Raw genomic sequence first — 16,097 nt, 5'->3', positions numbered from 1 at the left:
ACTACTGAGAAACCCAGGTCTGAATTTTCAAAATACAGCAAATAATTGTGAGTACCATCCCTTTTTGATGGGTAATCTCTGGATTTCTGATCCCTTTTAATGCAACAAGTTAAAATCGGGCTTCTTTTGCAAACCTAATCTAGGATTTACCATATATAAACAAGAACATAGCCGGTACTGCATCAGCACCTGCACGTGCCTACTCCTTTCCAAGAAGGTGCTGCACCGACGTGAAACTGCTGTACATAATTGTCTGCCTGTCTCATGACGTGCAAAGTGACACTTTAATATAATGAGCTAGAACTTGGTTTCTAGCAAATTAAACTACAAATGCAAGAACTGGACTCATACATTTCCTCCGCAGCGCGCTTCTGCGTTGCTTGTGGAGGTGATGATTTTCCTGTTGAGCTCTGAGAGCAATGGAACAAAACACTGTCAAGTGCCTCTAACTGCACGTGACATTTAAGACCGTGTCTACTACTGTGGGAATGCAAGAATGAGAAAGTGTACGAAGATTTAAGGAAGCAGACAACTAATTGGCATTACTCACATGGATTATAGACAGACAGGAAGCAGATTCTATACTTGTAAGCACCCTGATTAATGCCTATTTGGCATCCTGAATTTAAATCAGCAGGGCTACTAAAGAAGCAGGGTATTATAAAGTGGGAATAAAGTTCACAAAATGCACATATGAGAGTTTGAAGAGTGATGGAAGCAAGAAACATTTATGCCGGCAATAATCACGTAAAAGAGATGCCTTCCCACGCTGTGGGAAAGTTTACATCTCAGAACCAACGGAGAATGGGCAGCATGTTAAGTTTGGATCAGGAAGGAACAACTAATATGTTCTAATGTGAAGCAGGAATATTGGAAACATAGACTATTTTGTGGTGTTAGGAAGATCTTTATATGTGTTCCACAGTATTCTTCACCTATAGGTAACATCTATAAAGTGTATTATCACTTCTATATTGTTTCTTATGCAGCTGCAATATTTTAGCGTGAGAATCTTATGGAATACTATGCCTACAGCTAAATAACCTGAGTTTTACTCCCAGCAGTTCACATAAGCCAAGCTAAGTAGGACCTGAGCACTACTTGACTACAGAAATCCTGCAAGAGGTGATAATGATGCCTTAGTAGATAGCATCATTTTTAAGGTATGTGTGTATTGCACTCATTATGGCAGCTGTATAGACACTTCAAAGTCAGCTTTAATTTCTTGCATTGTCAGAAATGTAGCATGGCCTGTTCACGGTTCAACCGAAGACAAAGCATCCACCCAAAATGCTGGGCAAACAGTTGCTTAACCCGTGCTGAGCTCCATGTTATCTGTGAGTGTGCTGCTACCACTATGTGAGCTACCTGCTTGAAAGCTGACTCGCACTGTCTGAACTTCACAGCAGTCCTTAGGTACACCTTAGGACTATAATATCTGATTTCAGCCAACTCAAAACCAGGGTGCCTAGTCTAGGCTAGTCATCTCCATTTATAATCAATGGAAAGGGACGGATGGCTCCATAGGGCAATTCACTGCACTCTAAGACAGGCATTAAGATAGGTGGGATGAATCACACTCTGCAAATGCCTGTGGCTCTTCATTCACTTCAGAGGAAATCTACCCTAGATGTCTAATTTTGCTCCACAGTGAGCCACTGTTGTGCTGTGTAAGCTGGTTTACTGTAGATGAGATACATAACAGGGGATCTGAGCAGACACACGCGTTAAGGAACCCAGTTCTTCACAAGAGTAAGGTTTCCGGTGTCCCAAACATACTGCAGCATGAGATCATTACTAAGTTTCTTCCTCTGAAGTTTCAATTAAGTATGATATTCTTCCTCATTTCCTCTTCTGCATTCCATGTCTGGTTAAATCAGCATCTGCATTTCATGTCTGGGATGACTATGTTTCACTGGAGAATGGACTTTATATGGAGAATAAAAATAAATTTTGCACAAATTTTTTTAAAGAAATTTGGGATTGCCAGCGAGGAAGAACTACATAAGTACTCTACTTACACTGCTTTGGTGCAGCATCTCCCAAACATATTTGCCCTGCTCCCTACTTCCCAACCCACTTTAGAAAGCAGAGGGAGAGGTATGAGAGGAGCTATACCGAAGTGTGAGAAGAAAATGCTGATATTAGTAGCAACAAGCTAAATATATTTCAAAAGTGAAGATGTACAAGAGTTCTCTTGGGAGGAAAGTATGAAACAAAATGGACTTGGAAAAGATACTCTAATGCCTTTTTTCTATATCATCTTCCTCCACAGAACCTACATGAAGTCACAGACTCATAAAAATGGCTTTCACTTTTCCCTTCCTCGTAGTCGTGCTGTATGGAGACACAGAGTGAACCCACATCCACTGTTGACTTCATTTCTTTAGTTACAACCCGTTTTCCCATCTGTATTTTTAATGGAGACTGTAAACTAGTCAGAGCAAAACTCTCTTATCATATGACTGTGCAGCACGGCTACAGCACAGTGGGGCCATGATTTCATTCATAGCTGGGAGAGACCTTTTGAATACGAGCAGCAACAGTGGCAATACCAAAAAAACCGCGGCAACGGTCATCCTACATGCCAAAAGTACTGGGAATAGACTGTTTGGAATCAGTGTTCCCTCTACAGTGGGATGGAAACAATCCGTTCTGTTGACAAATACAAACCAAGACTGCATTACTATTGGTGAGGACGTCTTGGGGAATGGTTTTATGCTCAGACTTGCCCATTTGTTTCACACAATCTTCTCAAGGCCTTTTTGCTCTCACCGTACCAGTGCCTACACAGTCACCTTGACACTTCCCTGGGCAGCAACATCCTCCGATGGAGACAACCAGCCTGTGTCACATAAATCACTGAGATTTCAGGACTTCAGCATATGAATTCAAGCCATGAGTGAACTAAGTAGGTTTCACTTTCATCTTACCCTACTCACTACACCAGCAGATAAAAGTTACGATCACTGGAAAATAAATTATTTTTACTCTCATAGCCTATTTCTCAGACGATGAGTTTTTACAAACCAGCACCTCTCTAGCTGCGGTGGGAAAAAGCAAGAACTGGCTGGTCCTTGGGGTGCAGCTACCACCCCCAGCAGCCTCCTGGTCACCTGGTTGTAGAGGCATTCATCATGGTCGGGGTAACTGTAAGAAGCCCTGCTCTGTGGGTTACACACCCATCTCAAACGTAGACCTAAACCACCAGCACATATAATGTCTGCCACCTTTGATGAGGAACACTTGAATCATCCCACTGGTTTCTTACGGCCTCTGGGAACACTCCGGAGCTCTGGTCCCCAACTAGTAAGGTTTTGTGAAATTACACATTTGCAAAAAGCAAATGACAGTGAGTGAAACTATGATGTCTTGCATTTTACACTGCAAAAAGGACCTGGTGGTGTACCACTGAAATCAGAAACACTACAACTCCTTACTGGGGCCCAGGAGGTCAGGTCCCAGCCTCTAAGTGGACTGTGGTCATGCTCAAATACGCCGACGATAGTCACAGAAGAGAACCTAAACCCCATAGCATAGCCACACTGAACATTTCTTTGGCTCTATAATCACACTTTGCCTCTTTTCTTACAAAGGGGCATTATAACACAAACATTAAGCTTTACAAAGTCATTTAGAGCAACTCGCAAACCACCAGACCGCCCACTCTGCCTTCCTCTGCTCCCACTTACGCTGGGAGAAATCTGGAATAGCCCAGCCTATCTCAGTAGAGATTTGTCGCTCTGAAAGACACCAGCACGACTCACAGATTTTCTAACTTGGGTTTGGATGAAAACCCAGGACTCGTTCATTGTATCTCAGGGTGTTTAGCATTGACTTTAATTGAAAACCCTCTCGCCGTGCCGAAAGGCACGCGGGCGCAAACTTCCGCGTTCAGCGTGCAACGCATCGCTTGACAAAACTGCGATGCTGCATTTACAGCCTGAGGTGGATGCACAAAGTAGGACCTGCCTGTAAAATTTCCTCTTGTTCTGCAAACTCTCTCGCAGCACTGCCCCAATTTACCACAGTGCAAAAAAAAAAAAACCCACAGTCAAATCAGTATATTCTTGGGAAGGAAGGGGGCTGGTAGAGTGGTTTTTGAAGGCAAGCCAGAGAATATTCTGAACGGGGGACACACAGTGTGTTTTAACTGCTGTGATAATTCTGCATAAAGAGATGTTAAGGATCTAGCTCCTTGCTGTAGCATGCCATGTGTCCCTGAATAAAATTACTGCCATGCAGGCTGTTAGCAGAGGAATGCGTAAACAGACAATGTATCCTTGCATCAGTTCCACAAAATGTTGCACAACACAAATGCCTCTCGATGTGTCATTTCCTGCTTGGCCACCAGCCCAGCTCCTGACAGGCAGTCAACAAAAAAAAAAAAGAGGGGGGGAAAAAAAAGAAAAAAAAAAGGAAAAAAAGAAAAAAACAACAACAAAAAAAAAAAGAGAAAAAAATACTGAAAGATTTAAAGCTGTTCTACTCCAAAGCACATTCCACTAGCCCCAGACTTATCCCTCCACCCTGTGCCTTTGAAAGAAAAGGAGAACTTCCTAAAAACTGTTATGGTTTTAAGACAAGGAATCTCAAAAATCTCAATCACTTATCCGCGTTCTATAAGCCGGGTTCAGCCAAACAGTTAATACAAAGGCTGAGCAGAACCTCTCGCTGGCTTTCGCCGGCTTCTGCAGCGTGCGCAGACAAAAAGGCGATGTTTGCTCATACCTTTCATCACGTGTGCACCTTGCAAGCTGCAGCAGCAGAGAAATATTCGGGAGCTGAATGAAATAATAGAACAGTTTTTCTCCTACCGAAACACCTCAGTTCAAAGCTCTCAACTAGTTTTCCATTCAATCTGACAGAGAAAATTGTGGTTGGTGACTTCGGAGACTACCTTTAATTAGAGACGAACAAAAGCCTTTGGAAGCCAGGAAAAATATAAAAATATATATCAACCTCTCCCTCCTTCCTCATGATTTCCCTCCTGACCAGGTTCCTACCAAAACCAGCCAGAAAGGAGGACATGTCTCCTATTCTAAAGGTACCACTATGGAAGGGCAAATCATTATTTCTGTATTTGTAATAAGGTACTGCAAAGGCACTAAAGGTGGGCCTGCATAAAGGTTTGGGTTTTCTTTTTTGTTCTGTTTTTTTTTTTTCTTCTTTTAATTCCTTTACAGTGACCCCTTCTTATCTGTCCATCAGTTATGACCTCACGGCAACTTATTTCACCAGAGAACTTCTTTCAGCCCTCCCAGCTGGAAGGCAGCTCTGCTGGCTAAGATGTGCATATGGCAGAGGTTTTATCCTGGATATGAGGAAAGAAAAATATCTGCAGGATTTCCCAATGATTCTCAAAGATCTTATACAACCCCATCTCTAGACTCCATCACTCAGAGCACAATGCGCTGTCTCAATCCAGCACAAATACTGTGCAATACAGTAGATGTCCCTGGATGGTCATCTAGAGAGACTCAAATAGATAATTAAAAATAAATAACTCTTTTCCGAGGAAAAATCATCAGAAGACCTTTTCTCTTATAGAAATGGGCAGGTTTTCCTAACAGAGCAGCCTGACATCACTGTCTCTATTAAAATATTTTAAAATAATAACAGAGAGGCAAGGCAGCAAGCTTCTACAAGCACAAGTTTAATACAACTAAATGGTACTTACATTTAAGAACCTGACTTTCTGAAGTGCTGAGCATCCAAAACACCAACTGGAGTCACTGCATGCCATGACTGTTCAGCACTCTTAAAGACAGGCTCTAAATGATTGTGATATCTGTCATGGTATTGCCGCTGCTCCTACTGCTGCTGGAAAGCACGCAGCATTTGTTCGCTCGAGTCAACTTGCCAACAGAAGGTCAGAGTGCCTTGCCTATAAACAAGCCTTACAAATTCACGATCTAAAGCATGATGTCATGTCTTAAAATGATAAACTGGCAACAAAGTAAATGACATTTTGTAAAGATGTGCATAATTTTATGTTTACGCTACTTAGAATGAAGGTTCTAATAAGTCATCAGTTGTGTTCCTTTAAAGGGAAGTTTTATAACTGAGATGAATCACAACTGCAAAAGATCAAAGTTAAAAAACATCAATGATGCCATGGGGTACTTTTTAATCTTGTAATGAATGATGATCATGTGCTCTTATGAAGTTGGTCCAACTGCCAACGCCAGATGTGTATATTAAGAAAAAAGTTGTTTGTGATGTGACAGCTCTGGTTGAGCTGCCAGAGAGAGGAAAACTAGGATAACATGCTCGAGATGTCGAAGTGAAATACAGATCCTGGCAGAGAGGGGCACTATTTGCCGATACATAATTTGTTAAGAAAAACACATTTGCTATCAGAGCCGCTCATTGACCTGAATGCCTTATTGCCCCCAACCACCTAATTTTCCTTATGCAATGTAAATGCCAGATACACTCCTTGAACGATTACTACCAAGCAGTAATAAATCTACATAAGTGCAGGGGCTCTCAGAAGGAAGCAGAACCTCAGTGGAACTCCCACAGCCCACTGGAGCTACTCTTTCCCTGAAAATTCAAGTTCAAAAACTAGTCATTCTGGAGGTGTCATAGCCTTGAAAGTATCAGACTGCAACGACAGAACTCACAGAACCAAACTGACCCCGGAGTACACCCTCACTAAGTATTTAGTCAAAATATTAAAATTCGAATGGACATTCAAGCTCAAACGTGGCTTTCTTTAAAAAAAAAAAAAAGATTAAGAAACACACAATAACTCCATCTAGACTATAAGAACGATGTTACTGAGCATTCCTAGGTTCACCTATTCAATGAGAGTAGCAAGCAGGTATCACATACAGAGGCCTTTCAGGTCTAAACTAAAAACCTCCAGCAGAACTTGGAAATCTTATTAAGTTATACGAACACAGCCTCACTTTTAATCCACTCATCACCAGAATGGTTGGTCCCAATGCAAGCAGGTTCCCTTTCTGCGGCACACAGGGTAGTGCACGCTATTCTCTGCATCATTGTCAAACCGCTCCGCTCTTTCACAGCGGCTGTGTCCTCTGCGGGGACATTTCCTCTTTCATGGATGCCTCAACACATACATGGAAGCAGCTTCCAAATGGGAATGGCTAAATGATGTATAACTCACTCCCTGGTTTTTACTCCATGAACGCAGTTTGCCCGGTGTCTCCAAGTCAGCTACACGGAGCACCAGCTGCAGGTGAAAATTAAGAACGGGAACTGCTTCAGCTCAGGAGAGAAGACAGAACAAAAACCCCCTCGCTGTGACAGGCAGACACCTCAGCTGTGAGCAGGTAGTAATGTAAGTATCTAGGCAATGAAATTTATCCATACCTACTTGCTTTTTCTTATCTGTTATTCAAGGTGAAACTCTACAGCCTGGACTGTTCTTACAGAAGGCATTTCAGTTCCCGTCTCCCAGTGTAAGAGCAGGTGACACCGCAGCGTGTATTAGCACGAGAAACACTTAACTGCGTGAATTCTGCCTATGTCTTTTGACTTCTTCTGCCTTTGTGGTATTTTAAACAAAACGTGGAAGATCCTTAAAGGTCTCGTTTGTATGTGCAGATGAAAAGCAAAATAATTATTTGAGGTGCTCCCATTACAAGGATTTTTTAAATGTGATTATTCATCAAAAAATTCTTAACCTCTAAATGTAATTTAAATACAGCTATACCTGGTTAATCCGATCAATTTAGATAGACTCGTTCTAGTTAGATTAAGAAGAAACTCCGTATCTGGCTCATCAGCGCTCCCCATATGATGTGAGACTAGTTACCAGCTAAATGTGCCAGACAGAGAGAGCGCCGTATAAATCAGGATGGATTAACCAGACTTGACTGTATCTAAAAATAAGCGCTACCCATAAAACTGCTAGAACATGGCAAAACACAATTGTCATAAAAATTATAGCCAGTGATTATTGTAAATAGATTCTTGGTAAGTTAGTAAGTGCGTTGCTATGAAGTAAACATGCTGAGTGAAAATCACTGGACTATGTTTAAATAAAATGTACGTTCTGTGCGCAAATAAGAAACAAAGACCACGCTGCTGATATACTGGGTTTTTATCTTTCTTTGGCCCCCAAGGGTCTACAATAAGTCCATAGCTGAAAACCAATTTCAGATATGATGAGATTAACCAGGTGCATTAATTATCTGCTGGCAAAAGAATTTAAGGGCAAACAAAAAGGCACTATATTATATATTTTCTCTCTGCGTTGGGACCGATCCTGAAAGATCAGCCTCCTATTTTGTTCTAAACGTCTTTAGTTGGAAGCTTACAGGAGTTCAGGGAATTCAGCATGTTGCATGATTGTATCTGTGATGCCTAAATCAGATTATATATAAATATAGTGGGTTTAGTGTTCATTTACACTGGCAGATAATGTATCAAGACCTTGATGTGAATGAAAATCAGGTTCGTGATTGCCCAAATTCAGCCAGGCACTTAAGTGCGTGTTTAATGCAAGCATGTGTGTGGTCCAATAGACTCCAAGTTAAGCATGCGCTTACATATTTTGCTGAGCAAGAACCAGTGTTTGACAAAGATATACATTTCATTTATGGGTCTCTGTTAAACGAAATTAAGCAGATGTAAGTGCAAAAATAAGAATATAATACTCACTTCTTGGCTCCCTTGGCCCATCCACTGTAACCTTTATAGCTCTGTGGTATGTAGCGACTTGGGGGGGATTTGTCAGGACAGTTATTGTCAAAGTAAAGCTCTTCCCTACAAAGGGAAAAAAACAACAAGGAATGAGTGATTACAACATGAAAATAGTCACATGCATGTTCAGTAAAGAATCAGAGACATTTAAAATTATTCCCTGTTGTTACCACAATCATGAAAATTAAAAACATAACTGACCATAGGAGTTTTCCTCCCCTTCGGTTTTACTCTATGTCAGGAATACGTCCATGTGTTGACAATCTAAAAGTTCCTTATTTAATAATGGGTCATCATACAATGACAGAACAAAATTGATTCACTGCTGAGGACAAGCCAAATTCTTTGCTGTATTGAAAGTGGTGTAAATGCAAAGCAAGTCAGATAATTTAAAAATTTACTCCAGTTTTGCAGCTGTGTGGCAGAGAGCAGAATGTGGCCACATGTTATTTACTTCACACAGCTTTATCATTTCATTTGTTTGACTTGACTACAATACGATGAGGAAAGAATACATTTTCCTCCTGGGATTCATTTTAACAGGGAACCAGTGTCTCCTGTCCTTCATATGCCAGGGGTAATATGATGATATCATTATTACTGGAACAGACTTTTTTCCCTACATATATTCTATCTATGAAATACTAAGAAAGCCCCCAACTTTCCTGTGAGGGTGAGAAACTGCTGCGTGCATGTACGTTGCTAATGTAAGCCTGCACTTCTTTTTTTATTTTTCAAAGTTCATATTCACGCAGAGATTGCACAAGATCATCCGCAGCCTTTAGCTGAATGAAAACGTTAAAAAGAAATAAACAAAGGGAGCTGCCTGCGTCTGAGCACACATTCTCACAAGACGCTGGCCCCCGTTCGGGAGACTCACTGACAGTTGTAATCTGTTAGATATGCAACGGTTAGTCATGTCAGATAGTCAAAACTGAAAACTGTTTCAAGACAGGAAAAGGTGGGCGTACAACAGTGACTCAATAAAACAGTCAGCAATCTTCGGCCTTCATGCTCATTTAAGCTGCTATTTTACCAGACACTTAAAACTCTCTTTTTTTCTCCCCCCTCCCTGTGTGTATACGTGCATTTTTCTTGCTAGGGCTTTTCCTCTTGCTGAACTCTGAAGGCATTCAATCAAGACACAAATCTTAAACGATATGTAACAGCACAAACTTAATGCAGTTTTTTCAAGCCTAATATAGAACAGCTTCTATATAAGGCATAATACAGAACAGAGCTTTGGCTGTCAAATCTAGTAATTGGTCTTTCTTTCTCGTCCAAGTCGTATATCCCCCAAACCTGCCTGAGACACGCATCATTTATTATCAGGAGTGCAACTTCAAACTGTCTTGGCTATATTTTTCACGAACTAGAATATGACATGGATTTTTTTTTTAAAGGAAATATAACTGTCATTTAGAGTAAAATGATTTTCCAGGTGTAGCTGCACTCCAGCTGTGCCCACCCCTCCACGAGGTGCAGGTTAGAGGGGAGGCCAAGACCCCGACAAAGGTGCGAAAATCTCAGGAGGCTGGATTCTGCCTCGGTGGAGACGCGTGCCTGAAGGTGGCTTTCCACGGTTTCATTTGGAAAGGGATTATTTCTCAAATCTTCAAAGAGTGGTCATCACAGGAAGAGAGTTAAGTGTGTGTAGGACATCTAGTCTTCGTCCCATCCTGCCCATCGCCGTCCCCAGAGGTAAATTGTGTGTCCTGGCAGTGTACAGAGCGTGCGTGGGCAGCCTTCAGACAGACAGCGCCAGCCCTACTGAAGCACTCGGTGCCTCCACGCCTGCTTGTTTAGGGCTGAAAAGGGTCTGTGCCTTTTATCCCTCTCCAAGTAGGAATTCAGCCCATTGCTTGGACATATATAAATTCACCAGGACAGGTTTAAGGCCTCCTTCGGTGCCAGCCTATCGTGCCAAAAATTTCTGACTATGAAATTGTGTGATGATGCCATTCAGATCACAGATACCCATATGAAATGGGTAGATTATTATTGGTAACAAAGATACTAAAGGGATTTCCGTACACCTTCGAATGAAGAATTTGGCCTTCCGATGCTACGATTCTATTTAGATGCCAAATCAGTACAAAAGTCTGCCATGACTAAAAATTAACCTGACAGAATATACTTTGTAAGACCCTGTAAAATCACGTCTGCATGATTTTCTGCACCAAATGTATCTCAACAGGATACACTGGCCAGAAAAAACGCATTCCTTCATATCTAAGAGCTATGTTTCGACCTTGCCTGCGAGCACTTCTAAATTATCACTTCTCAGCCAGCCTAAGCTGAACGGGTAAGCATCTCATTTGAAAGGGAAACTGGTTTTGTTCCCTAACTGGGATCCTACTAAACCAAAGCATGAAAGAAGTAACACTGATGAAGCCCCCTCGCACTCAGTAAACAATACATCACTTCATCGTGGGGAGCTGCGCCACCCTGCCAGCACGCTCAGGTTCCAGAGCTCTCAAGAGATGATTTACATATTACGGGATTAAGAACAAAATCAATTTTAAGGTCCCCTGTTTCAGTGATGCTTATGCCTTCCACAGATATTTCACCGATACCCCTCCTCAGCTATGAAATCCTTTAATGCACTTTTTATCACCTTTCTTTATTGCCGTTAGTCATTTCAACTATCCACTTGTAAAGGCTAAAGACTAATTGTAAGTCACTTTTATTAAACTCCCCAGCCAAGCAGTCATCTGGCACTACTGCTTCAGTGTGTCTAAACTGTGCATTCTTTGTTATTCACACATGTGAGCCGAGCCGACACAGAGGAGGACGAGATGGACATATGCTGAAGCGCGAGGCAAACCCCAGAAATTAGCTTGAAAGGAGACTCGGCAGCTTGTGTGTGTTGCATATTTTTTCAGTTAGATGCTAATGTGATTAAAGTATCAGGACACAACAAAATTAAGGTTATGATCCTTTGCTTATTGAAGACAGGAATTCTTTCTTCTCTGCGCTGTGGATTGGGCTCGTAAAAGTGAGCTACCTCCTGAAAACCACATACAAACGACTTCTGCATTCACATAAAGCGCCCAGTTACTTATTCTTATGAATCCAGAAAAGGTGTTTAAGAGAAATTATACAAACCAAAACGTGAAGCTTCTGTCAGGCAAGCAACATTAATATGTATAAAAATCAAGTTTCTCCATTGAGCCATGGGAAGCAAGAAAAAACGTGGGAGAGGAGGTGAAGTGGTAAGCTGATGATTCAGACTTCACAATCAACTTTAGAGATACAGAGATCAAAGAGCGAGCTGTTTAGAAAGATGTAAATCTAAAGTCAGGAACAGGTGTGGATTAGTTTCTTGCCACTGAAAAATGATTTCTTTATTAGTTAATTTTTCCTGTTCTACTTCAAGACCTGTATCTACCGATATTTGTCTACGTAAGGAGCTTTCTCACTTCTCTTTGCAACTACTGCTTTCTCTCCCTGCTATTTTCAGCAGAGTTCTAAAAATCTATCATTAATGATAACTCTTTCTCCTCTCCCTCTCTCTCTCTCCCCCTCTCTGTTCTAAGTCTGGAAGACAAGTCTGGACCAATTTCTCCATCCTGCCTCTGGCAGCAGAATGCAGCATTTCAGATCCTCCACCGAGTCCCGGCTGCTTCAAAGGAAAAGCCCTACTTTCTTCCGTTAAGATCATAAGAAATATAGGGGGAGGGGGTCAGCTCTGTTTGGACATAATTACACTTCATCAAAAGAAGCTTTCTTCATCTTCCATGCGTGAAAAGTCTGCAAGCAGTTAAGTCTGTCTTTTTTCTTCCTTTTTTTTTTTTTTTTTTAAATATAAAAATTGCTATTTGGGAAACTAGCCAAAACTCAGAAAGCCAATATAGTAAAACAGTGCACACCCTTTGTTTTTCTTTGAAGTCTCTTAAATAAATATGTTGAGGGTTTGAAAAGTACACTATCGCTTTTCCATAGATTCTACCCAGATTGATCAGAGAAAAAGTCTATTCCAAGTCTGCTAGATACAAATATAAATTAAAACTACTGGAACCAAAGTTTAGGAGGTTTGTGTTTGTATGCGCCTGTAGCCGTATCTACTAAGGCTTTCAGCCCTCGATTTCATTTCCTATGTTTTAATAAAAAGTATATATCATAGGTTTCAAATGAAATTCACAGATCAGAGGTAGTACATCACATTTCAGTTCTTTTTCAGCACTACTGAAAGACTGACACACTACTGAACTTTTACTGTAAGGCAGCAGTAGCGATGGAGCCAGAGAACTTTCAAGCCTAATCCATCAGCAGAATAACAAAGCAGACCGGTTTTTTTAAAGAAAGCAAGACAAATGGAAGAGATGGGTAACACCTTATCCAAAAGGGCAATAAACTCCATACTTATATTGCATTACTTTTGTGGTAGTTATTCTGTATTTCAAGTTATTCTTCATTATCGATGCTTTTCAATTTGTAAAATGATAAAGAGGATTATTGGCCAGGTCGCTAAAATAAAAAATAGACACTGTAAGCCACGCTTAAGGAGCCACTTTCACAAAGCATTTGTAATTGTAAAAGTGTGCCGACCGATTTAGACCATCTAGGCCTCTGTCATATGTTTAATTTTTTTTTGTACAAATACTCTTTCCTTCCTTAAGATGAATTACAACTGCTTTCTAAAGAATACTACTGTAAAATTAGCTTTATTGCTAATTCCCCACAGCAGTTGTTCAGCTTCTATTGCTTTGTTTTCCCCCATGCAGGGCTAGTTTAAAAAATGAATAACAACTTCAAGTACATAAAGGAAAAAATATGTAGGTTGAATCAGCAACTGATACAGCAAACCCTCTGAAGGTTCCTGCAGCAAAAACTGAAGTGCCAGCTTCCTTCAAGCTATCCTTTCAATCATTACCTCAAATTTGAAAGCAGCTACAAGACTTTTAAAGAGGAATTCTTGCAAACTTGCCATGATTACAAAGGCTTTCCATGAGTGTAGTGCAGTTTCCAGATTATAGGAAGCTCCTAAACAGCTGGAAGACAATGACAGCACTCTATATCTTCAAAAAAAAAAAAAAAAATTGCAAGTTACCCTGTCATTTAAAGTGAAGGTTAAATTTAGTTCAAGCCCAAGCTTACCAGCAATTCATAAAAAGTCGACCAGTTTACTAAAAAGAAAAGTACAGCTAATTTTTGCAGGTCATATGCAGTTTGATTGTAAAAGGCAGGGAAGTCACTAGAAAGCTTTCCAGGAATAGCTGTAAGCCCTTAAAGATGTAAGCCCTTAAAGAATACAACCTATAGCACATGTGATATGCAAAATCCCCTTAATTATAGGTCTTCTGCAACAACTTCACAAGCAGCTCCACTGCTAAAGGGAATTCTCCGTCTCTCACTGCCGTGGCCTGAGATACACTCTCTGACTACACGTAACTCAGATCACCAACACCCCCATTTCCTTCTACCTTCACTGCGTGATTAAAAGAGGGAGGCAGGTATTCTGTGAACCACTTTTCAAAATCTGTCTCATGAAAACGAACAGAGACGTGAGGAGTCAGAAGAACTTAAGAGAAACTCTCAACTTGGTTTCCACAAACGCTGAAGTTTGCAAATAAAAAATGCATTCATCCCTCCAAACGAAAGGCCAACGACGATTTATTTTACAGATTAATCAGTGTTTCATTGCAAAGTGAGTTTGTCATCTAGACATTGTTCTTACTTCGTTAGGGACACATAAAACGCAGCGGCCTACCTCTTCCACTTCTGCCCACAAATCGTAAGTCATTAAATCTGGCCACCTGGTTCTTCATCACGGCAGAAGCGTTTCGCAGCTCTGCAGAGTAGTTCTCATCGTTTCCAGCCATGACGGTGACCACCGTCCCATCAGGCACTTCTCCTAAGGCCACCACCTGTTAAAAGGGGAAGACAACCACAACTCATGAGGCGACACTCTGAAAACGCGTGCCTCCATCCCAGCTTTGCAGGCTGCCATGCTCATTACGAAGCTCTGTGGCAGCTTCTCCAGCCCGCTGTGGTGTAGAGTCATGTATTAGCTGAACACAGAACAAAGTGCCACATCAAACAAAGAAACATCTTGTATTGTCTCCCTTTCTCATAGCCTAATAGGGAGTTTCTTCTTTGTTACATTTCTTCAGAAACATTCAACATCCTTATGTAGAGTGTATGGTTTAACGCTTCCCGAAGGCCAACTTTGTTCTTAGCAACCAGTGAGCAGCGAGAAAACATGAGGCATGGCTCGTATCCATAAATTATAAGCAGGAGCGCATTTGAAATGGAAAATTATAAATTACTATTAGCAGCCATATCACCCAGATTCGGTTCTACTTCTCTGCCGGTTGCACCCATCACCCTAACCCCAGAACTCCTCAAACTTCAAGCTAGAGAGAAATCCCCGTCTACCCATCCCAGGAGTGGCACCGGCGGCATTAGCAGGCAAAGCTCTCCACCCAACAAGCTGCTGCGATGGAGCACTTCACGGCTGGAATTCAAACTCTTCAGATGCAATATAAAACAAAGGCTGTACTTCCTCACAGGCATGTAAATTTTCGCAGCACTCGCAAGAGTCGCATGTGGTTAGTGCTGATACCTCCCTCAAATTCCAGGACGGGTGAACAGAAGATATTAAGGTATTTCTCCTTACGTTTCAACTAGCTGACAGTCTCACTTTTATGCTTCAGTGGTTGCACAGTTCTCCAACACCTGACTAGATGAATGCCACGGAGTAGGCAGCTCCTGCCCTCTAATGTGAAAACACCAGGGATATCTGCAGTGTTACTGCACTGTGACTTTTTAAAAAGAAAGTTAAACAGGAATACTACGTTACTAGGTAGACAATATACATGTTTCTTCACGTGGGGTAAAAAAAGTCCACAAAAGTATCAAGAACATAATTTTCTTTTGCCCAGTTAGGCCAGCTCATACTGGTGCTGGAAATAATTTTATAACAAAGAGAGTTTCACAAATATTACATGGCTGAACTCTAAACTGAAAAAAGAAAATATTGAGATATGAAGTCTGTCTGTCCCCTTGCAGTTTCTACCAGTTCACACGGTCAGATACGACTTTTTATACTGTTCACAGTAATTTATTCTGTCTCCTGAAATATATGTTACATTTTGTCATAAGCCCTGCTTGCAATGGCTTTCCTGCCTGAAACTAATAACTGTAGGTTGCACTTTAATATTAAGTGGAAAGAATGAGGAGTTCTGAATATATAGGCAGAGCATTATGTGGCCCAGTGCACTGCACAATGTTTCTCTAAAACAATCTGAAAATATTTAAAATAGACTGTATTACTGAAAACTACAGCTTGTCTTATTCAAAAGAAATACTGAAGAGCAAGAAGAAAGCAAAGCTGAAATGCTGTACGAAAAGGAGCTACGCTGGTGCTTTTCTGTTCTTCCATAAAGCACCAGGTAATACCACCCAAAACTGTA

General features: G+C 41.1%; 1 protein-coding gene across 2 annotated transcripts in view; it reads right to left on the bottom strand.

Annotated features, from left to right (window-relative positions):
* The window catches only part of RUNX2 (RUNX family transcription factor 2), a 92,205-nt gene that overhangs the window by 69,361 nt on the left and 6,747 nt on the right, over window positions 1-16,097 (bottom strand). For both annotated transcript variants that reach the window (XM_075086619.1, XM_075086620.1), the window contains exons 2-3: window positions 14,393-14,549; window positions 8,638-8,742 (exon numbers count right to left, since the gene is read on the bottom strand). In XM_075086619.1, the coding sequence (XP_074942720.1) occupies window positions 8,638-8,742; window positions 14,393-14,549 (262 nt within the window). The remainder of the gene's footprint in view (window positions 1-8,637; window positions 8,743-14,392; window positions 14,550-16,097) is intronic.

Source organism: Phalacrocorax aristotelis, chromosome 3 (assembly GCF_949628215.1).
Source record: "Phalacrocorax aristotelis chromosome 3, bGulAri2.1, whole genome shotgun sequence".
NCBI classification, from domain to species: Eukaryota; Metazoa; Chordata; class Aves; order Suliformes; family Phalacrocoracidae; genus Phalacrocorax; species Phalacrocorax aristotelis.
Note: the sequence above shows the minus strand (reverse complement) of the source record. Positions and strands in the feature narration are given on the sequence as shown.